The sequence below is a fragment of the Pyrus communis genome, chromosome 5, assembly GCF_041283825.1.
Source record: "Pyrus communis isolate YQ-2024b chromosome 5, ASM4128382v1, whole genome shotgun sequence".
NCBI classification, from domain to species: Eukaryota; Viridiplantae; Streptophyta; class Magnoliopsida; order Rosales; family Rosaceae; genus Pyrus; species Pyrus communis.
The window spans coordinates 14,378,969-14,397,500 of NC_142569.1; the positions used below are offsets into that span (position 1 = coordinate 14,378,969).

The 18,532-nt window shown below is 35.5% G+C and overlaps 1 protein-coding gene across 1 annotated transcript in view; it reads left to right on the forward strand.

Moving 5' to 3' along the window:
- Window positions 1-1,249: 1,249 nt before the first annotated feature.
- LOC137724838 (disease resistance-like protein DSC1) overlaps window positions 1,250-18,532 on the forward strand; it is a 23,244-nt gene continuing 5,961 nt past the window's right edge. The window contains exons 1-6 of the mRNA XM_088693386.1: window positions 1,250-1,749; window positions 1,904-2,004; window positions 8,673-9,125; window positions 10,987-12,086; window positions 17,581-17,869; window positions 17,995-18,100. Coding sequence (XP_088549512.1) covers window positions 1,250-1,749; window positions 1,904-2,004; window positions 8,673-9,125; window positions 10,987-12,086; window positions 17,581-17,869; window positions 17,995-18,100 — 2,549 coding nt within the window. The remainder of the gene's footprint in view (window positions 1,750-1,903; window positions 2,005-8,672; window positions 9,126-10,986; window positions 12,087-17,580; window positions 17,870-17,994; window positions 18,101-18,532) is intronic.

Here is an 18,532-nt window from a genome sequence, read left to right on the forward strand (position 1 = left end):
GAAGGGTCATTTTGCTCTCTACCTTGAAGAACAAGAAATGGTGGCGAAATACACAAGTGTTGGTACACCACAACAAAATGGAGTATCAAAAAGAAGAAACATGACATTAATTGGCATGGTGAGAAGCATGATGTCAAGGTCTAAGTTGCCAAGTTTCTTATGGGGTAAGGCTCTAAAGATTGCTAACTACATACTAAACTGAGTCCCTAGCAAATCAATGTCAACCACTCCCTTTGAAATCTAGTATGGTAGAATGCCAAGTTTTGGTCACTTCCACATTTGGAGATGTAAAACAGAGGCTAGGTTTTATAATCCAGAGGAAAGCAAACTAGATCCTAAGATTGAGTCATGTTATTTCATAGGTTACTCAAAGAAATCAAAGGGATTTAAGTTCTATTGTGCACAAGCTCACATAAGAATCAAGGAAACCCACAATGCAAGGTTTTTTGAAGATCAAGATGTCTCGGATTATACCCTTGAGAACTTTATATTTGAAGAACTTGAACAACCATCAATTAAAGCATCTTCAAGTGAACACTGCCCAGTTTTGATGTACTCGCAAGCCAAGGATCAACACATTGAGTATGATCACGATATAGAAATTGATCGACTGATGGAGCAACCAGAAGTAATTGAAATAAGGCATGAACCAAGTCAACAAACTATTGAACAGGTTAATAATGCTCAGCAAGTTACAGAGCAAATTAACAATGTTCAAATTCAACCTGAAATAAGACGATCCACAAGAACAAGAAAACCTGCAATTACAAGTGATTTCTTTTGTTATCCTTAAGAAATTGACTATAATATTGGAGATATTGATGATCTGACAACTTATTCACAGGCCATGAAGAGTTCACATTCAATTTTGTGGAACAATGCAATGAAGAAGGAACTGGAATCAATGTACAAGAATCAGGTTTGATCGTTTATAGAGCCAAGATTTAATATAAAGCTTATAGGGTGCAAATGGGTGTATAAAACTAAGAGGGATACACAGGGACAAATTGAAAGGTATAAAGCTCGGTTGGTTGCTAAAGGGTTCACTCAGAGTTAAGGTATTGACTATAATGATACCTTCTCACCCATATTTTCCAAAGATTCACTACGACTCATTATGGCAATAACTGCACACTCTGATCTCGAGTTACATCAAATGGATGTAAAAACAGTTTTCCTCAATAGTGATCTTCAATAAGATATTTACATGGTACAACCCCCTAGATTTATTGAAAGGGGGAAAGAGAATATGGTCTGTAAATTAAAGAAGTCAATCTATGGTCTCAAGCAAGCTTCCAGACAATGGTACTTAAAGTTTGACCAAGTGGTTACATCTAATGGTTTTGTTGAGAATAAACTTGATGATTGCATCTACCTGAAGTTCAATAGGACAAAGTTTAACATACTAGTCCTATATGTTGATGATATACTACTTGCAAGTTCCTACATTCAGTTATTAGAAGTGACAAAGACATTGCTTAGTGCACGTTTCGAAATGAAAGACCTTGGTGAATCACATTTTGTCTTAGGAATTGAGATTGCTAGAGACAGAAATGGAAAATTGCTGGGATTGTCACAGAGAGGTTACATTGAGATGATTCTAACCAGGTTCAACATGGAAAGATGTAATGGTTGTCATGTACCAGTAAACAAAGGGGATCATCTCTCAAAAGAACAATGTCCTAGAACCGATTTTGAAGTCAAGAAGATGTCTGAAAAGCCATATGCATCACTAATTGGAAGCTTAATGTATGCAAATGTTTGTACAAGGCCTGACTTAGCATACATAGTTGGGATATTGGGCAGATTTCAATCTAATCCAAGGGAAGCTCACTGGAGTGCTGCCAAGAAAGTTATAAGGAATCTGCAACAAACCAAAAGGCCATATGTTTGTGTATGGCAGAGAAGAAGAACTTGAATTGAAAAGGTACACTAATTCTGATTTAGCAGGCGATTTAGATGACAGAAAATCAACTGGTGTCTATATTTTTCTGTTTGCTGGAGGTACAGTGTCTTGGAAAAGTGCCAAGCAAACTATCATTGCAACTTCTACTATGGAGGCAGAATTCATAGTATGTTTTGAAGGAATGAAGTAGGCAGTTTGGCTAAAGAATTTTGTGGTAGAATTAAAGATTGTGAGATCAATACAGAAACCTTTGAAGATGTATTGTAACAATAATTCTACGGTTTTCTTTGCAAAGAATAACAAGAGAACTTCTGTCTGCTTCAAGGCTAATGGATGTTAAATTTCTGAAAGTAAGAGAAAAGGTCAAGCAAGGAACCATTGATGTACAACATGTAAGTACAAGCCTGATGGTTGCTGATCCCTTGACTAAAGCACTGCCAGTTGGATTATTTAAACTGCAAGTTTCTCAGATGGGGATACTTGAAAATTTTGATTAGTGGGAGTAATTTTTAGTTGGAGATTTGAAGATAGCTGCTCTAATGCTGCTGTTATTATGATTCAAAGTGAAGCTAAGTTATAAATTGTTCATTTTCTTTTCAGCTAGTTTTATTGTTAGCTAGATTATTTTTTTTATTTTATTTTTTTAAGAAGTTCAATCTTTCCAAAAACATTGTGATTGATTGTTCTTAGAGATAAACTATTGAAACTTAATTCAGTTTGATATTCTGAGGATCAGTTTGTGATTTGACTCGAGTAATTGGTTGAATTAAAGTTATATTATTCATTATTTTTAATGAATTTCGGTTTTGATAGTTATACTATATGTGTTGAACTTATTTTGTTAAGATAAGTTGGAAAATACTGGGAGTAGACAATTTAAGGTCTGCTTGTATCAGTTTGGTCATAATGTTATAAGTGCAAATTGAACATATGTGATTTGTAGTTAGCATTTACATAATGGTTTGATAGCTTTTAGTCATGTGTTTTGAAATGCACGGGTAGATTGTTTATGATGAAACTCAAAAGACTTAGTGATCACCCTGTTGTAAACTTGATAGAACTAATTTACTTTTTTCATACTTGCTCAAGTGGGAGAATGTTAGAATATGAGCATGAGTATGAATCTATGGATTAAGTTATTTGATTCAAGTTTGGATATGAAGTCTTATTGATAATGGATTTGTAATCCATGTTATGCTGAAACACTATGTTGGTTATCTATATGGATTTTAATAGGGGAATCCTTATAGAACTTGGCTAGGATTATGTTGCATGTATAGTGGCCTCTGCTCTCAGAGTTTACATGCTCTATTTTTTGACTAAGACCTATTATTATTTAAAAGCAATCTGATTACTGAAGAGGGGAGAAGGTGCACTGCTACTTTGATGCAGAAATTGAACATGGCTGCTTCCTCAAATTCATCTGCAGGTAAGTCTTTCCTTATATGTTGAAGGGTTTATGAACATGGATTTGTATTTGAAGTACTGTGATTCATATTGCATGTTTCTAGTGACATGTTTATGTTAACAAAAACTACATAGGATCGTTAAGGTGACGGTGGAACCCTAGTGTTTTTTTTATCATTGTTTTCCAAAACTGCGTGTTTTTCAATTTGGTTTTCATAAATTTGCTTTCTTAACGATTTATTAAATTCGTTTTTATTATTTAAATTCACAAAATCACCTTTTCTAAACTTTGTTTTCAAATAATTAATTAAGATGTGTTTTTTACACAAATTGTTTTAAAATAATCCATGTGGGAACGACCTTGCATGAGCATTCTTACTACAACTACTTTGTACTCTTACAAGTATTAAGTGTTTTTATTTCTACTTTTGTAAGTGGTAAAAATTATATCAAAGACCTAAAAAGTGTCCCCGAATTCTAACTCAATATATAGATAATATATAAATGGGGCGTAATATCCACACACCCATTTTTACTTCTCCTACATTTTTTTCAGCCGTCAGATCAGATGAATTGAAGAAGATCAACGGACAAAAATTAACAAGGGGTGTGTGAGAAGTAAAAAGGGGTGTGTGGATAACACACCCCTATATACATATGCACAACAAACTTTAATCAGACATTACATTTGTAGCCATCTTTCCTTTTATAACAAATGAATATTTCCTTGTTATCATTTCACAGAGAGTCCACGACTTTTCCTTTTTAAGAAAGTGAATGATTATGGCTCTTACCGTATTATTTTTCAGTACAAAATAGACATTATCGACAGTGGACAACCCACTTCATTTTCCAGGCTCTTCAATGCATTTGTTTGTGGACAATTTCCCGGCCCATTTCTTGCAGCAAAATATTCATTTCTATGAGCATGCTTTCTGAAATTGATATGAGGCTTATCAGTTGAGAACTCTAATTCCCACTGCACGAAAACCACAAGCATCTGAACATTCTTTTTACAATATACAGTCTCCTTTATGAAAACACGCTATATCAAGAAACATCTCTTTCTCACTTTCCTCAAACCCACTGTAACTTAGTTTCAACTCTTTCTGGATGTTTTTCCTTGAAAGTTCTTTCAACGTGATCCATTCATCTAAACAATTGTCTTAGCTCTCACAGCAAAGGATGAGGAACCTAAATTTTTAAGAGCTAATGGAATGCCTCTATATAATATGTTATAGAAGTGTTAAACGTGAAAGCAGGGTGTTTAGTTCCAAGTTCCTTCATCAATGATTTAGGGAATAAATAGGTTGTTTTAAAATGAATTAATATTTAGAAACTAAATTAGGGTTTGTGTTTCATGTTGGGGCCTATGGGTTGTGGAATAAATTTCAAGTTTTGACGTGCTACAAAACTGGGATGGAACAATTTCTGGTTCAAGTGTCCAATGCATAAATTGGTGAAATTTTTTTCGTAATGTGCATATGGTGCGCATGACTATATCCTAATATAAGAAGTGGGAATGTTCACTTGTATGATGCACGTATGTTGTGCCTCGGAATTTAGCGAGTATGACCACAACCTAGTTGGCCTTGGAAGAAAAAGCTTAGAGGACATTAAGGGTCATGCGTGTCCATGAAATAACGACAACGAGTATCACATTTTCCACGTGCACGGTTAAGCGATGGTTGATATACATAACAAGACTTTTCAAATTGCCACTGTAACCTTATATATGAAACAATTATGTTTTAATTGTATCCACTATACCAATAGGTTGCCGTTAAAGTTTCTTATTAATGCGAAAAGCAACTCGTTGCTCGATCTCCAGTTCTGTGCATATCATGTACGTACTGTACATATGATGTGCATATAGTGTATATGGGGGTTATGTCACAGGTGATGAAGTCATTTTTCTGATTAAAAAAAAAAAAAAAAAAAAAAGCTTTGAGCTTTGGGTTTTTGGGTTAGCTCAAATCTGTGAGCCTATCATGTGCATGTCGTATGCATGTCGTGTACATAGTGAGCATATCTTGGAAAATTCATCCAACAAAACACCAATTTTTAGTAAACACCATCACAACATTCAAACAAGGTAGGGAATCCCAAAATATAGAAGAGGGAGAAATTGATTAAATTTTGTTTTGCTATTACTTCATACAACCTCTGGGTTTATCCTCCCTTTCCCCAAATATGAAAAAGCTCACTTATTTAATCCCACTAATATGCAAATATTGGAAGGAAGAAAGCAAACAACAAATGGGTTTTCTTATTCTTGGTAAACAACAATGGGTTTTCTTGTTTTGGTGGCGTTAATCCTCATGCCCAAGATGTTCATGGAGAAAGAGAGAGACAAAGCTTTGTTCCTAGCAGACAACGTATGTGCACTAGCAGTTAATGACTGAGTTTTGTTCCCACCCTCGATGCGAGCCCAATGGTGGTGGTCTCGAGCCTCGATTGATTGCCGTGTTGTTGAAAAATGACCGGAAAACTTGCAGCCTGCTTGAGTTTCAATCCCAACGATTGGGAATTAGATTCTTGACAAGGTTAGGTATTTTGGACTCGTGAGGATGAGATAAAATTGGTGGTGGCTTCGTTTTGGAAAGTGTTTGTTGGGACGGCTCTGCATCGTGTGTGCATAGTGAGAACGGGAGAGAGAATGCTTGAGGGAGAAAGTGAGAGAAGATGGAGGGAGAGAGAGGGTAGAGAGATAGAAATAAGAAAATGAGAGGAAATAATCCATTTATATACGAGGGCAATTAAGTCATTTTAAGTTGTAGAAAAAAATCATATTTTTGTCCAATTGTTATGTATAGCGTGCGTGTCACATCCCAGTCCGGACCCCCACCATATCCCGGGCTCGACTCCACCATAGCACGATATTGTCTACTTTGGGCCCTGACCACGCCCTCACGGTTTTGTTTCTGGAAACTCACACGAGAACTTCCCAATGGGTCACCCATCCTGAGAATACTCTCGCCAGAACTCGCTTAACTTCGAAGTTCCGATGGAACCCGAAGCTAGTGAGCTCCCAAAATGCCTCGTGCTAGGTAGAGATGGGAATATACATATAAGGTTTACATGATCCACTCTCCTGGGCGATGTGGGATGTTACAGTGCGCGTACCATATGCATATTCGAAAAATTCTATTTGTATTCCAAGATTAAGTAAATGTCATATTTTTTTCTATTTCCCAAAAAAACATTCCTAAAGAAAGTTCTATTGAGTAAGAAAATAATATTTTGGTTGCCGACCATTAGGGCCGTCTCTGAGATTTCGGGGGCCCGTGCGAAATTTGTAAAAGGGGTCCTCCGTAAGATAGTTTTAAGTTTTAAAAAAGTATGACAATGTATTGATGCTAGCAAACATTCACTTAAATCAAACAAAGTCACTTAGCACTATGATCTAGTAGCATTCCTCTTCACTTGTATGTGAGAGGTCTTATGTTCAATTCTCGCCAAATGAGAATTTGAACCACATTATTGTTAGCCCATTGTGAGACTTAGCCCACTCCCCACCCTCTTAGCGTAGATAATATCGTTTGTTAAATAAAAGAAATTAAAACAAACTTTAGTACTCACTGATTGCATGTTTACAAATGTCCTTAATGATAAGTAAAAAGAGCTACAAAAATAACCTTCACTAAATAATCAAAAGCCGTTTTATCTTAAACAGCCAAACATGAAAAAAAAAAAAAAAAAAAAAAAAAAAAAATCAGACCTCTAACTTTAAAGTTCACTTGACTATATAACGTTGTTATATTATGCAATTAAGAAACTGTCGTTTTTCAAGGTGTTATTATTGACACTCAAAAAATCTCATTGTACTCCAAGTTTTTATGTTTAGAAAGAAAAAAAAAAATACTCTTATAAGAAGTGCACAATGCGGTTTAAGTGCTAACAAAAACAATTTTATAAATATATAACATTATTACATGATGTCAGATGACAAAAATTTAGGAGCCCCTTCAAATTTGGAGCCATGTGCGACTGCACCTTTCGCTCTCCCTCAATGCCTTCTGCCGTCCATGCTGCTGAATTTTTTAGTGTTTATTGTCAGAAAGTTACCGGGTAATTTCATGCCCTTGGAACTTTGTGCATATCATCTTGACCTGGCATTCGTGTCATGTTTCTCGTGTTCGTGTCGCTCTCGTGTCATACTTAATAGTTTAACGGGTCGTGTCGTGTAATACCCGTTAAAGTAAACGGGTAATATGACCCAACTTGAAATCAACCCGTTAATATTATCAGGTAATATGACCCGACCCGTTACCCATTAAGAAAAATATATTTTAAATCAATAAAAATGAAAATGAGAAACATAATTTGACCCAAAAAAATGTAAAACATAATACTAAATTAGTATATACATACTAAATTTCGAAGTTGACCCCTTCATGAAAGTTGTAAAGCTTTTCATTACGAGTGATTACATTTTTCACACTTCTACAATAATTATTATTAATTTTATTAATTTTGCACTCAAATAAAAAACAATGTTCATGAGATTTGGAGGGTTTTAAAAATCTAAACGACAATGTAACCATCGTCTAAGCGTTGAGAATGCAATTATGAACATTTATTATGCTTTCACATCTTTCAGACTTATACATTAATGATTATGAATTTTGTTTATTTTGAACTCCTTTAAAATACTATTCATTCTCAAAGCGTAGAGGATGCGACTACGAGTGTTTGTATATTTTTTTTCATATATTTTAGGACATGTTAATTAATTATTATAATTTTTTTTATGTGTTTGGTATTTTCAAATTATTTGATATTTTTATTTTTAATGTGTTTTATAATTTTTAATCTCAATCTTTGCCTATAATATACTATAAAAATATATAAATAAATAAAACTTAAATTTTAAAATTTATATAGAGTAATAATAGAATAATAATTAATAAACAATATATACATATTCATTATATCTATTGCATTTTATAGTAAGTTTTTTTTAGTAGTTTAAAAAAATTAAAATCATCAAAATAACTTTTTTCTTATCGTGTCAAAACAGGTTACCCGCGTGTCACTCTCATGTAAACCTGTTAAGGACCCGTTATTAACGGGTTATTATCGTGTGGCCCGATAATGACCCGATTAGTTATCGTGTTGACTTGAAACCCATTATTTTCATGTCATTTACGTGTCGTGTTAACGGGCCATATAAGAAATTATCAGGTCTAATCTTGTAGTCAACGACAGTTGCTATATATATATATATAGGATTAGTCAATTAACCAGGTGTAATTAGTTACTAAGCTATTTTTCACATGTATATATAAACTGGTTGTAATTTCTTATTCATTAAGAAATGAGAAATCCAAGAGTCATTTCTTATACTCCCCTGAAGAAAAACATGATGTGTTTTTGAGTTTCAGAGGAGAGGACACCCGCAATAACTTTACATACCAACTTTATGCTGCTTTGCGCGGGAAAAAAATCGAAACTTACATAGATTACCAGCTCGAGAGAGGAGAAAAAATTGCACCTGCCCTTGTTGAGGAAATTGAAAAATCAAAGCCTTCGGTAATCATTTTCTCAAAAAACTATGCTTCTTCCACTTGGTGTCTCGATGAACTTGCGCATATCTTGCGATGCAAGGAAAGTAAGGGGCAGGTTGTTATACCCATTTTTTACAACATCGATCCATCAGATGTGCGAAAGCAGCAGGGGACTTATGCAGATGCATTTGCTCACCTCGTACAACGTTTCAAGGACAGTCTGGACAAGGTGCACAAGTGGAGGGATGCTTTGAGAGAAGCAGCCAAAATATTTGGGTTTGATAATTCAAACAAAGCCGGATAAGCAACTAACTCTAAAGCTTGTATTAAAATTTAGGTAAAATTAGTGTTCCATCCCTTGCTACTAATGTTTATAGATAGAAATCTTATTAGTTTTCAAATTTTGATCGAAATCTCTATTAGTAATGTGACATCCCACATCGCCCACGGGAGTGATCCTTATATGTATATTTTCATCTCTACCTAGCACGAGGCTTTTTGGGAGCTCACTGGCTTCGGGTTCCGTAGGAACTCCGAAGTTAAGCGAGAAGGGGGCTAGAGCAATCCCATGATGGGTGACCCACTGGGAAGTTGCTCGTGAGTTCCCAAAAACAAAACCGTGAGGGAATGCTAAGCCCAAAGCGGACAATATCGTGCTACGGTGGTGGAGCGGGCCCCGGAAGTGATCCGCCCCGGACCGGAATGTGACAAGTAATCTATTAGTGAATTTAAATGTAAGTTACATAAATGTTTTAGATAAAAATTAGTAGTTTATTTAGGATTTTAATACTCACACGTTCATTAAATATCTAATTAATTTTCAATTTAAATTATTTCCACAATAAAAAAATAAGATTAAAATAATCTTGTACTCATTAATTTTTTATAAAATATTTTTCTTTTTTTAATTATACCCATTCATATAATTTTGCGATTAAAAAATGTAGCCATTCATATAATTTTTTCAATATTTAATCTTAAATCTATTTTTTGCTACTAATCTAAAACTAGATTAATGAAACTTTTTTGTCAAACAAAAGATAGTGAAAAGACATCTTTATCTTTTATCACAATAAAAAAAGTTAAGGATAATAATGTAATTTCACAAAACAAAATTTTTGTTAATTTTTTCTTCACCTACATGTAAGTTTATCATTTTTAATTTAACAAATTAAAAATTAAAAACAACCTCCCTCCCTCCCTCCTCACTCCATGTTTGCTCTCACTCTCTTCCTCTCTCCTTCAATTTTAATAATTAAAGTAAAAAAATTCATACACTTTTTGTGTGGGCATATATACTAGTGTTCATTGACAGAGGTATTACTAGTTTTCAAATTTTGATCGAAATCCCTATTATTAATGTATTAGTGAATTTAAATGTCAATTACATACTTTTTTAAAATAAAAATTAGTAATTTATTTAGTATTTTAATACTCACACCTTTATTAAATGCCTAATTAATTTTTAATCTAAAACATTTCCACAATAAAAAATAAAAAAAGATTAAAATAATCTTGTACACATTAATTTTTTATAAAAATATTTTTCATTTTTTAATCTTAAATGTACCCATTCATATAATTTATTCAATTTTAATCTTAAATGTACCATTCTTAAATATACCAAAGCAAAATGTACTATTTGTTAATATAAAATGTACCATTTTTTATATAAAAAAGTTCGTTCAAATTTTTTTTTTCTAATTCATTTTTAAACGTATATGGGTATATTCTTTTTCATTGATTTGAGAATATATCCATGTCAAGCTTAATGTACCCATGTTTGGATACAACAATTTTTGGTTAATTTTGATGAGTGTAAGTTGTAACCATGTTTATATATATGTACAATATATTGGAGAGTATAATTTAAAATCTCATTAATATAAACAACTACAACTACAAATTTCAAATTTTAATTTAAAAAATATAATAACCTACATAGGGACCGCAAACAAAGTTTTTAAAAAATATAATAACCTACATACGGACTTCGATAAAAAACTAAAAACCAACAAGAATTCAATTAAAGAACAATAACAACTAGGGACCGCATCCAAAGTCTTCCTAAATTTACATGTGATCATTTGATTCATGATAATATCAGTTCAAGTATAAGTACTAATTAACTATTGGATGTCCTTGTAATGATATATGCCAGGCCGGAGTCTGATTTAGTTCAGAAAGTTGTCAAAGATATTTTGACCAAATTGAATTGCGAAGCATCAGGTGATTTAAAGGGCTTCGTTGGAATTGAAAGCCGCATCGAGGAAATTGAAATATTATTATGCATTGATTCACTCGACGTTTGCAGTGTAGGTATTTGGGGCATGGGTGGTATTGGCATGACCGCCCTTGCTGATACCATATTTCATCGACTCTCATCTAAATTCGAAGTTGCTTGTTTTGTTGCAAATGTCAAGATGAAATCAGAGGAAAAAGATGGACTAATTCACTTGCGAAATACACTTCTTCGTAAGATATTAGACGATAAGAATCTAGATATCGAGACTCCATCTATTGGATCAACTTTTCTACGAGAAAGGCTCAGCCGCACAAAGGTCCTCATTGTTCTCGATGATGTGAGTGACTCAATCCAAATAGAAGTTCTAGCTGGATATCATGCTCGATATGGTCCCAGAAGTAGAATCATTATAACAACTAGAGATAGGAGCCTCCTTAAGAAAATTGTTGAAGATGATAAGATATACAGGGTTAACGTGTTTAAACGCAAGGAAGCTCTTCACCTCTTTCATTTGAATACTTTCAAAAATAACACTCCTAGAACAGATTATACAGAGTTGGCAGAAAAGGTCGTAGATTATGCCGGAGGCAATCCATTGGCTCTTAAAATTTTGGGTTCCTCATTCGTTTGCTGTGAGAGCAAAGAAGCTTGTCTGGATGAATTGATCACATTTAAAAAATTCCTAAGCAAAAACATTCAGAAAGTGTTGAAACTAAGTTACAATGGATTAGCAGAAAACGAGAAGGAGATATTTCTTGATATAGCATGTTTTGGCAAATTGGAAACTATGTACATTGTAAAACAGATGTCTGAGGCTAGTGGTTCCCGTGCAATAGGAATTAGAGTTCTCAGCAATAAGTCTCTCATATTGATTTCAGACAGCATGCTCATAGAGATGCATGTTCTGCAACAAGAGATGGGGAGGGAAATTGTCTGTGAACAATGCATTGAAAAGCCCAGGAAAAGGAGTAGGTTGTTCGCTGCAGAAGATGTCTACCACGTACTGAAAAATAATACGGTAAGAGCCATAATCATTTGCTTTCTTTTTGGATGGAATTCATTCACTCTCTTAAGAAAAATAATGAACTTTCTGTGAATAGATACCAAGGTAAAACGCATTTGTTATAAACAAGTCAGATGCCTAGCTTGCTACAAATGTAACATTTGATTAAATTTGTTGTTCTGTGTGTATTGTGTTAACTGAAGCAGCCATTGTTGACTAAAGAAGCAGCCATTGTTGACTAAAGAATTAGGAAATCAGATATGAAATCCATTGTAATTAATATAGTAGTTTCATATCAGTTTTTTTTTACTTCTTGTACTGGTTTCATACCTGATCATCATTGCTTGTATTCCTATATAAATCCTCCGATTGGGAGATGAATATATCAAGAAATTAACTCTATTTTGGCATGGTATCAGAGCCATTCTGATCCAAAAGGAGTTTCTATTCTGATTAACCTACTGGCACTACTGCCATCTACCCCATAAGACCTGCAGAATAGCAGGCCTTCTACTTTCATACGAATCCAATCTCTCTTTGGCCATATCTGCCAACATCACTACCCATATTGAGCTTGTTAACCATATACATTCTGCTGCATCTCTACCCATCTTCTGTCCATTTGCAATATCTCCACGAACCCATAAAACTTTCCAAAAAACAAAAAAAAAAAAATTAAATACTACCCCATACCCTATAAACCATACCCGTTGGAATCACCCAACAAACCCGTGGCATTGCCTCTTCCTCCTTGCATTTTGTTCCTGCATCTCTCTCAGTGAGACTGACTCTCTATTGTTTCAATAAAGAGAATTCGTTGCAGTAGTAATGGGTGACTCCAAGACCACTGTTTCAGCTGCTGTTACACAAAATGATATGTCTCTGCATATCACCCCAGACAAGTTGGATGGGTTCAACTATTCCTCGTGGTCCCAAAGTGTCCGCATCTACATCACTGGCAGAGGCAAATGGTCTTATGTCAGTGGAAAAAAGAAGGCACCAGCAGAAGCCTATGCATTGTATGCTATATGGGAGGAAGAGAATGCCATGGTTCAATCTTGGCTTCTCAACTCCATGACTAGAGATTTGCGGGCCATTTTTCTCCGACTCTCTACTGCAAAAGATGTTTGGGATGCTGTTACCCAAACTTACTCAATTGAAAAAGATGCATCAAAATTATATGAACTTCGCCGTCAAGCACTGGCGACTCGCCAGAATGGTGAGCCTTTATTTGCATATTATGGTAAACTTCAGCAAACATGGCAAGAAATAGATTTCTTACGTCCTGGAAAATTGAAATGTGCTGATGATGTTGCTGCTCGAGAGACAGAAATTTCAGAAGAAAGATTGTATGATTTTCTGGCTGGCCTTGATCCTCATTTAGATCATGTTCGCAGTCAAGTTTTGACTCAAACACCTTTGCCATCTGTTCGTGCTGCTTATGCTCTTGTGAATGCTGAAGCAAGTAGGCAAACCATTATGTTGGTTGGCCCACAAGTGGAAGGATCAGCCATGGTAGCTGCTCCGTCTCGATTTCCCCGTGGAGTCTCGAATTCTCGATCAGGTGGATCTAAAGTTACTGATACAAGGAAGTGTACTTATTGTGACAAGGATAAGCATACTAGAGACACTTATTTTAAGTTGCATGGATATCCTGATTGGTGGGTTCAAAAGAAGGAAAATCAAAAGAAAAGCATTGTTGGATCACAAGCACACCTGTCTACACCAACGTCTTCCGTGCCTCGAGTAGATCAATCTGCTCACTCAGTTTCTCCTACTACTGCTTCCACTTCCTTAGTCGACGCAGGTAACTTTGGTTTTGCCTTGAACACCACATTTGGTGCTCCAAATAAACCTTGGATCATTGATTCGGGGGCTTCTGACCATATGACCAATAACTCTTCATGGTTTGCTTCTCACACTACTCCACCTTTAAATACCGTTAAAGTTGCTAATGGTATTTCCACTCCAGTGCTTGGAGCAGGCTCCATCTCATTAACACCATGCCTATCTCTCTCATCTGTTTTACATGTTCCTAATCTTTCTCACAATTTGCTTTCCATTGGTAAACTTACAAATCAACTAAACTGTCTTGCCATCTTTTCTCCTACTCATTGTTGGTTTCAGGATATTCGAACGAAAGCGTTGATTGGTCATGGTAGAGAGAGGGGAGGTCTATACTACTTGGACTTACCACCAGATTGTGAGAAGACAAGTTACAGTTGTCAAGTGGAAGCTAAACAATTTAAAGCTTCTGAAAAAATTTGGTTATGGCACAAAAGATTGGGACATCCTTCCTTTCAGTACCTGCAATATCTATTCCCTTCTTTATTTTCTAAAGTCAAGGTTTCTAATTTCCATTGTGAAACTTGCATCTTTTCTAAAAATCATCGTGTCTCATTTCCTTTAAGCTCCAATAAAAGTGATGTTCCTTTCTCTCTTATTCATTCTGATGTTTGGGGACCATTTCATATTCCTACTTATACTGGTGCTAAATACTTTGTCTCTGTCATTGATGACTGCACTCGAGTTTCTTGGGTATACTTACTAAAAAGTAAGAGTGAGGTTATGTCTGTTTTTCCAATATTTCATCAAATGATTCAAACCCAATTTAATGCTAAAATTCAAGTTGTTCGATCTGACAATGGGAAAGAGTATTTGAATTATGGACTTGGAACATTTTTTCAACAAGAAGGTATCATTCATCAAACATCTTGTCCACATACTCCTCAACAGAACGGTATAGCAGAACGTAAAAATCGTCACCTCTTGGATGTGGCTCGATCTTTATGTTTTGCTATGCATGTTCCTAAACGTTTTTGGGGTGATGCCATTCACACAGCTGTTTTTCTTATCAATCGCATGCCATCACGTGTTCTCCAATTTCAAACACCTATCCAAACCCTTTCCCAGTATCATTCTCTTCCTTCACTCCTTCATATTCCTCCAAAAGTGTTTGGTTGTGTCTGCTATGTTCATGTCCACATGCAAAATCGTGATAAGTTGGATCCTCGAGCCATCAAATGTATGTTTATTGGCTATTCTGCTACTCAGAAAGGGTATCGATGCTACTATCCTCCCAATGGGAAAATTTTTGTCTCTATGGATGTTACCTTTCAGGAACAAGAGGCTTATTTTTTAGAGGGAGATTCGGTCACTTCTCTTCAGGGGGGAGATGGGGAGTAAGGAGGAAGAGCAGTGGCCACTTGACATTGGTGGTATGCATTTTTCGGATGAACACTTGTCTGATGCCGGTGATGGTCCAAATTTGCCTAATGATGAGGCAAAGAGTGGAAAAATATTGAAGGTATATGAGAGGACAAGAAAAAAGGGAGATAAAGGAAAAGAAAAAGAAAAAGTGGCTGATGAGATAGACCACCCACATATAGATCCCCTCATTGACCAACTCTCTGACCAATCAGCTGCTACTCATACGAATTATCCTGAGGTAACCACTCATTCTCCTTCTTTTCAGCTTACTATATTTGATGAGTCCAATCATGAGATTTCATTAAGTGCTGATCCAAATGAACCACATCATGAGTCTAGTTCTCGTTATCCTATTCGAGAAAATCGAGGGATACCCCCTGTTCGTTATGGTCATTCTTATACAAAGGGTATTCAATATCCTATATCTAATTTTGTTTCATCTCATCGCTTGTCAGACTCTTATATAGCTTTTGCAAACCAATTGTCATCAGTCTCAATTCCTAATAAGTTACAGGATGCTTTTAAAAATCCAAAATGGAAAAAAGCTATGATTGAAGAGATGGAAGCTCTTCGAAAAAACTCTACTTGGGAACTGGTTAAACTTCCTGAAGGCAAGAAACCTGTTGGGTGTAGATGGGTGTTCACAGTAAAGCATAAAGCTGATGGTTCAGTGGAGAGGTACAAGGCCAGATTGGTAGCCAAAGGTTATACTCAAACCTATGGCATTGATTATCAAGAGACATTTGCGCCGGTAGCAAAGATCAACACTATTAGGGTTCTTATGTCATTGGCAGCAAATCTGGGGTGGCCTCTACGACAGTTTGATGTGAAAAACACATTTTTACATGGAGACTTGGATGAAGAGGTATACATGGATCTTCCTCCTGGATTCACTACCACTTGTGATATTGGCAAAGTATGCAGGTTGAGAAAGTCCTTGTATGGATTGAAGCAATCACCAAGGGATGGTTTGGCAGGTTCGCTCAATCGATGAGAAATTATGGGTTCAAGCAAACTCAGGCTGACCATACCTTATTTCTTAAGCATGATAAAGGTAAACTTACAGCCTTAATTGTTTATGTGGATGATATGGTGGTTACAGGTGATGACGTCGAGGAAATTCAAAAACTTCAAATGTATCTAGCCAAGGAATTTGAAATGAAGGACTTGGGTACTTTGAAATATTTCTTGGGTATTGAAGTTGCAAGATCAAAGCATGGCATTTTTCTTTCTCAAAAGAAATATGTTATAGACTTATTAACTGAGACTGGGATGTTAGCTTGTAAACCTGCAGACACACCAATTGAGCAAAACCATAGATTAGGAGACTATCCTGATCAAGTTTCGGCTAACAAGGAAAGATACCAAAGATTAGTTGGGAGGTTGATTTATTTGTCTCATACACGACCTGACATAGCCTATGCTGTAAGTGTGGTGAGTCAATTTATGCATAGGCCAAGTGAAGCCCACATGGATGTTGTACAACGCATTCTCAGGTATTTGAAGTCTGCTCCTGGAAAAGGCTTGATGTTTTCCAATCATGGACATCAAGAAGTTGAAGGATACACTGATGCAGATTGGGATGGGTCAGTAACTGATCGCAGATCGACTTCTGGATACTTTACATTTGTTGGAGGAAATCTAGTTACTTGGCGCAGTAAGAAGCAACATGTAGTGGCTAGATCCAGTGCTGAAGCTGAATTTAGAGGTATGGCACACGGCGTGCAAGAATTGTTATGGCTCAAGATTTTGTTGAGAGAATTGGGTTTCAATTCTACAAAGCCATCAAATCTTTATTGTGATAACAAAGCCGCCATTAGCATTGCTCATAATCCAGTTCAACATGATCGTATTAAACATGTTGAAGTGGATAGGCACTTTATTAAGGAAAGGTTGGTTGATGGTACCATTAATTTGCCTTATGTGAAGAGTGATGACCAGCTAGCAGATATTTTAACAAAGGCAGTGTCAAGTAGGATTTTCCATCTTTCACTCAGCAAGTTGGGCATTCGAGATATTTATGCACCAACTTGAGGGGGAGTGTTAACTGAAGCAGCCATTGTTGACTAAAGAAGCAGCCATTGTTGACTAAAGAATTAGGAAATCAGACATGAAATCCATTGTAATTAATATAGTAGTTTCATAGCAGTTTTTTTTTACTTCTTGTACTGGTTTCATACCTGATCATCATTGCTTGTATTCCTATATAAATCCTCCGATTGGGAGATGAATATATCAAGAAATTAACTCTATTTTGGCATATTGTATTCATATTTATACGTTTGCTCTTGATTGTCAGGGAACTGCAGCAGTTCAAGCCATATATTTTAACCTATCTGAGATTGGACCAATAAATCGTGCACACTTCGAAAAGATGTATAACCTAAGATTGCTCATTGTTGATAATTCTAGCTTTGATAATGACTGGGAAAATTTAAGCGTTTCTCTTCCCAATTCTCTTAGTTATCTTTGTTGGGTGAAATATCCATTGAAATCTTTGCCATCAAAATTTTCTCCAGAAAATCTCGTCGAGTTTCGAATGTCCTACAGCAATTTGGAGTCTTGGAGTGAAGCAAAGGTATATACACGTCAACATATAAAATTATAAATATATATGTAGATATGTGCTTATTTTAGTTATTGTAGAAACTGTGATGCGGAAAGTTACAGGGCTAGTTGTTAATGCTTGCCATTTCTCCTTAATTTGTTACAGAAGCTTGGAAACTAAAAGTGATGGATCTTAGTTACTCCATACATCTGACTGAAGTTCCAGATCTCTCTCAAAGTATGAAAGTCGAGCATATAAATCTTATGGGATGTCCAAGTTGTTGAAAATCAATGTCAAAATTCGGTATGGAAAGTTAGGCAATGTTAGGTATGGTTGAATAAAAAAAAATTAGGTGCAATTAAGGTGTTTTGTGTGGTAATAAATAATCTTAGTTTAATCATTTGGTTTGCTATAAATACCCAAGTCCTTAAGCATTGTAAATCATCCAAGGAAAAACAAAGCCGAGAGCTAAATAAGAAAAGCTTTGCTAATTAGTTTATTTTGTGAGCTTTATTTAAGAGTGTGCTCTATTTTCTTCTTCTTGAGATCATTAGAGTTATCTTGGATACTCTTCTTATTCAACAATTGGTATCAGAGCCAAGTCAGTCAGGGATCGTTTTTGGTAGAGCATTGGTTGTAAAGTCTCTTGAAATTCCGAGTATGCTCTGTGGTTGCAGTTTTGACTGATCTTCCACATCAGAAA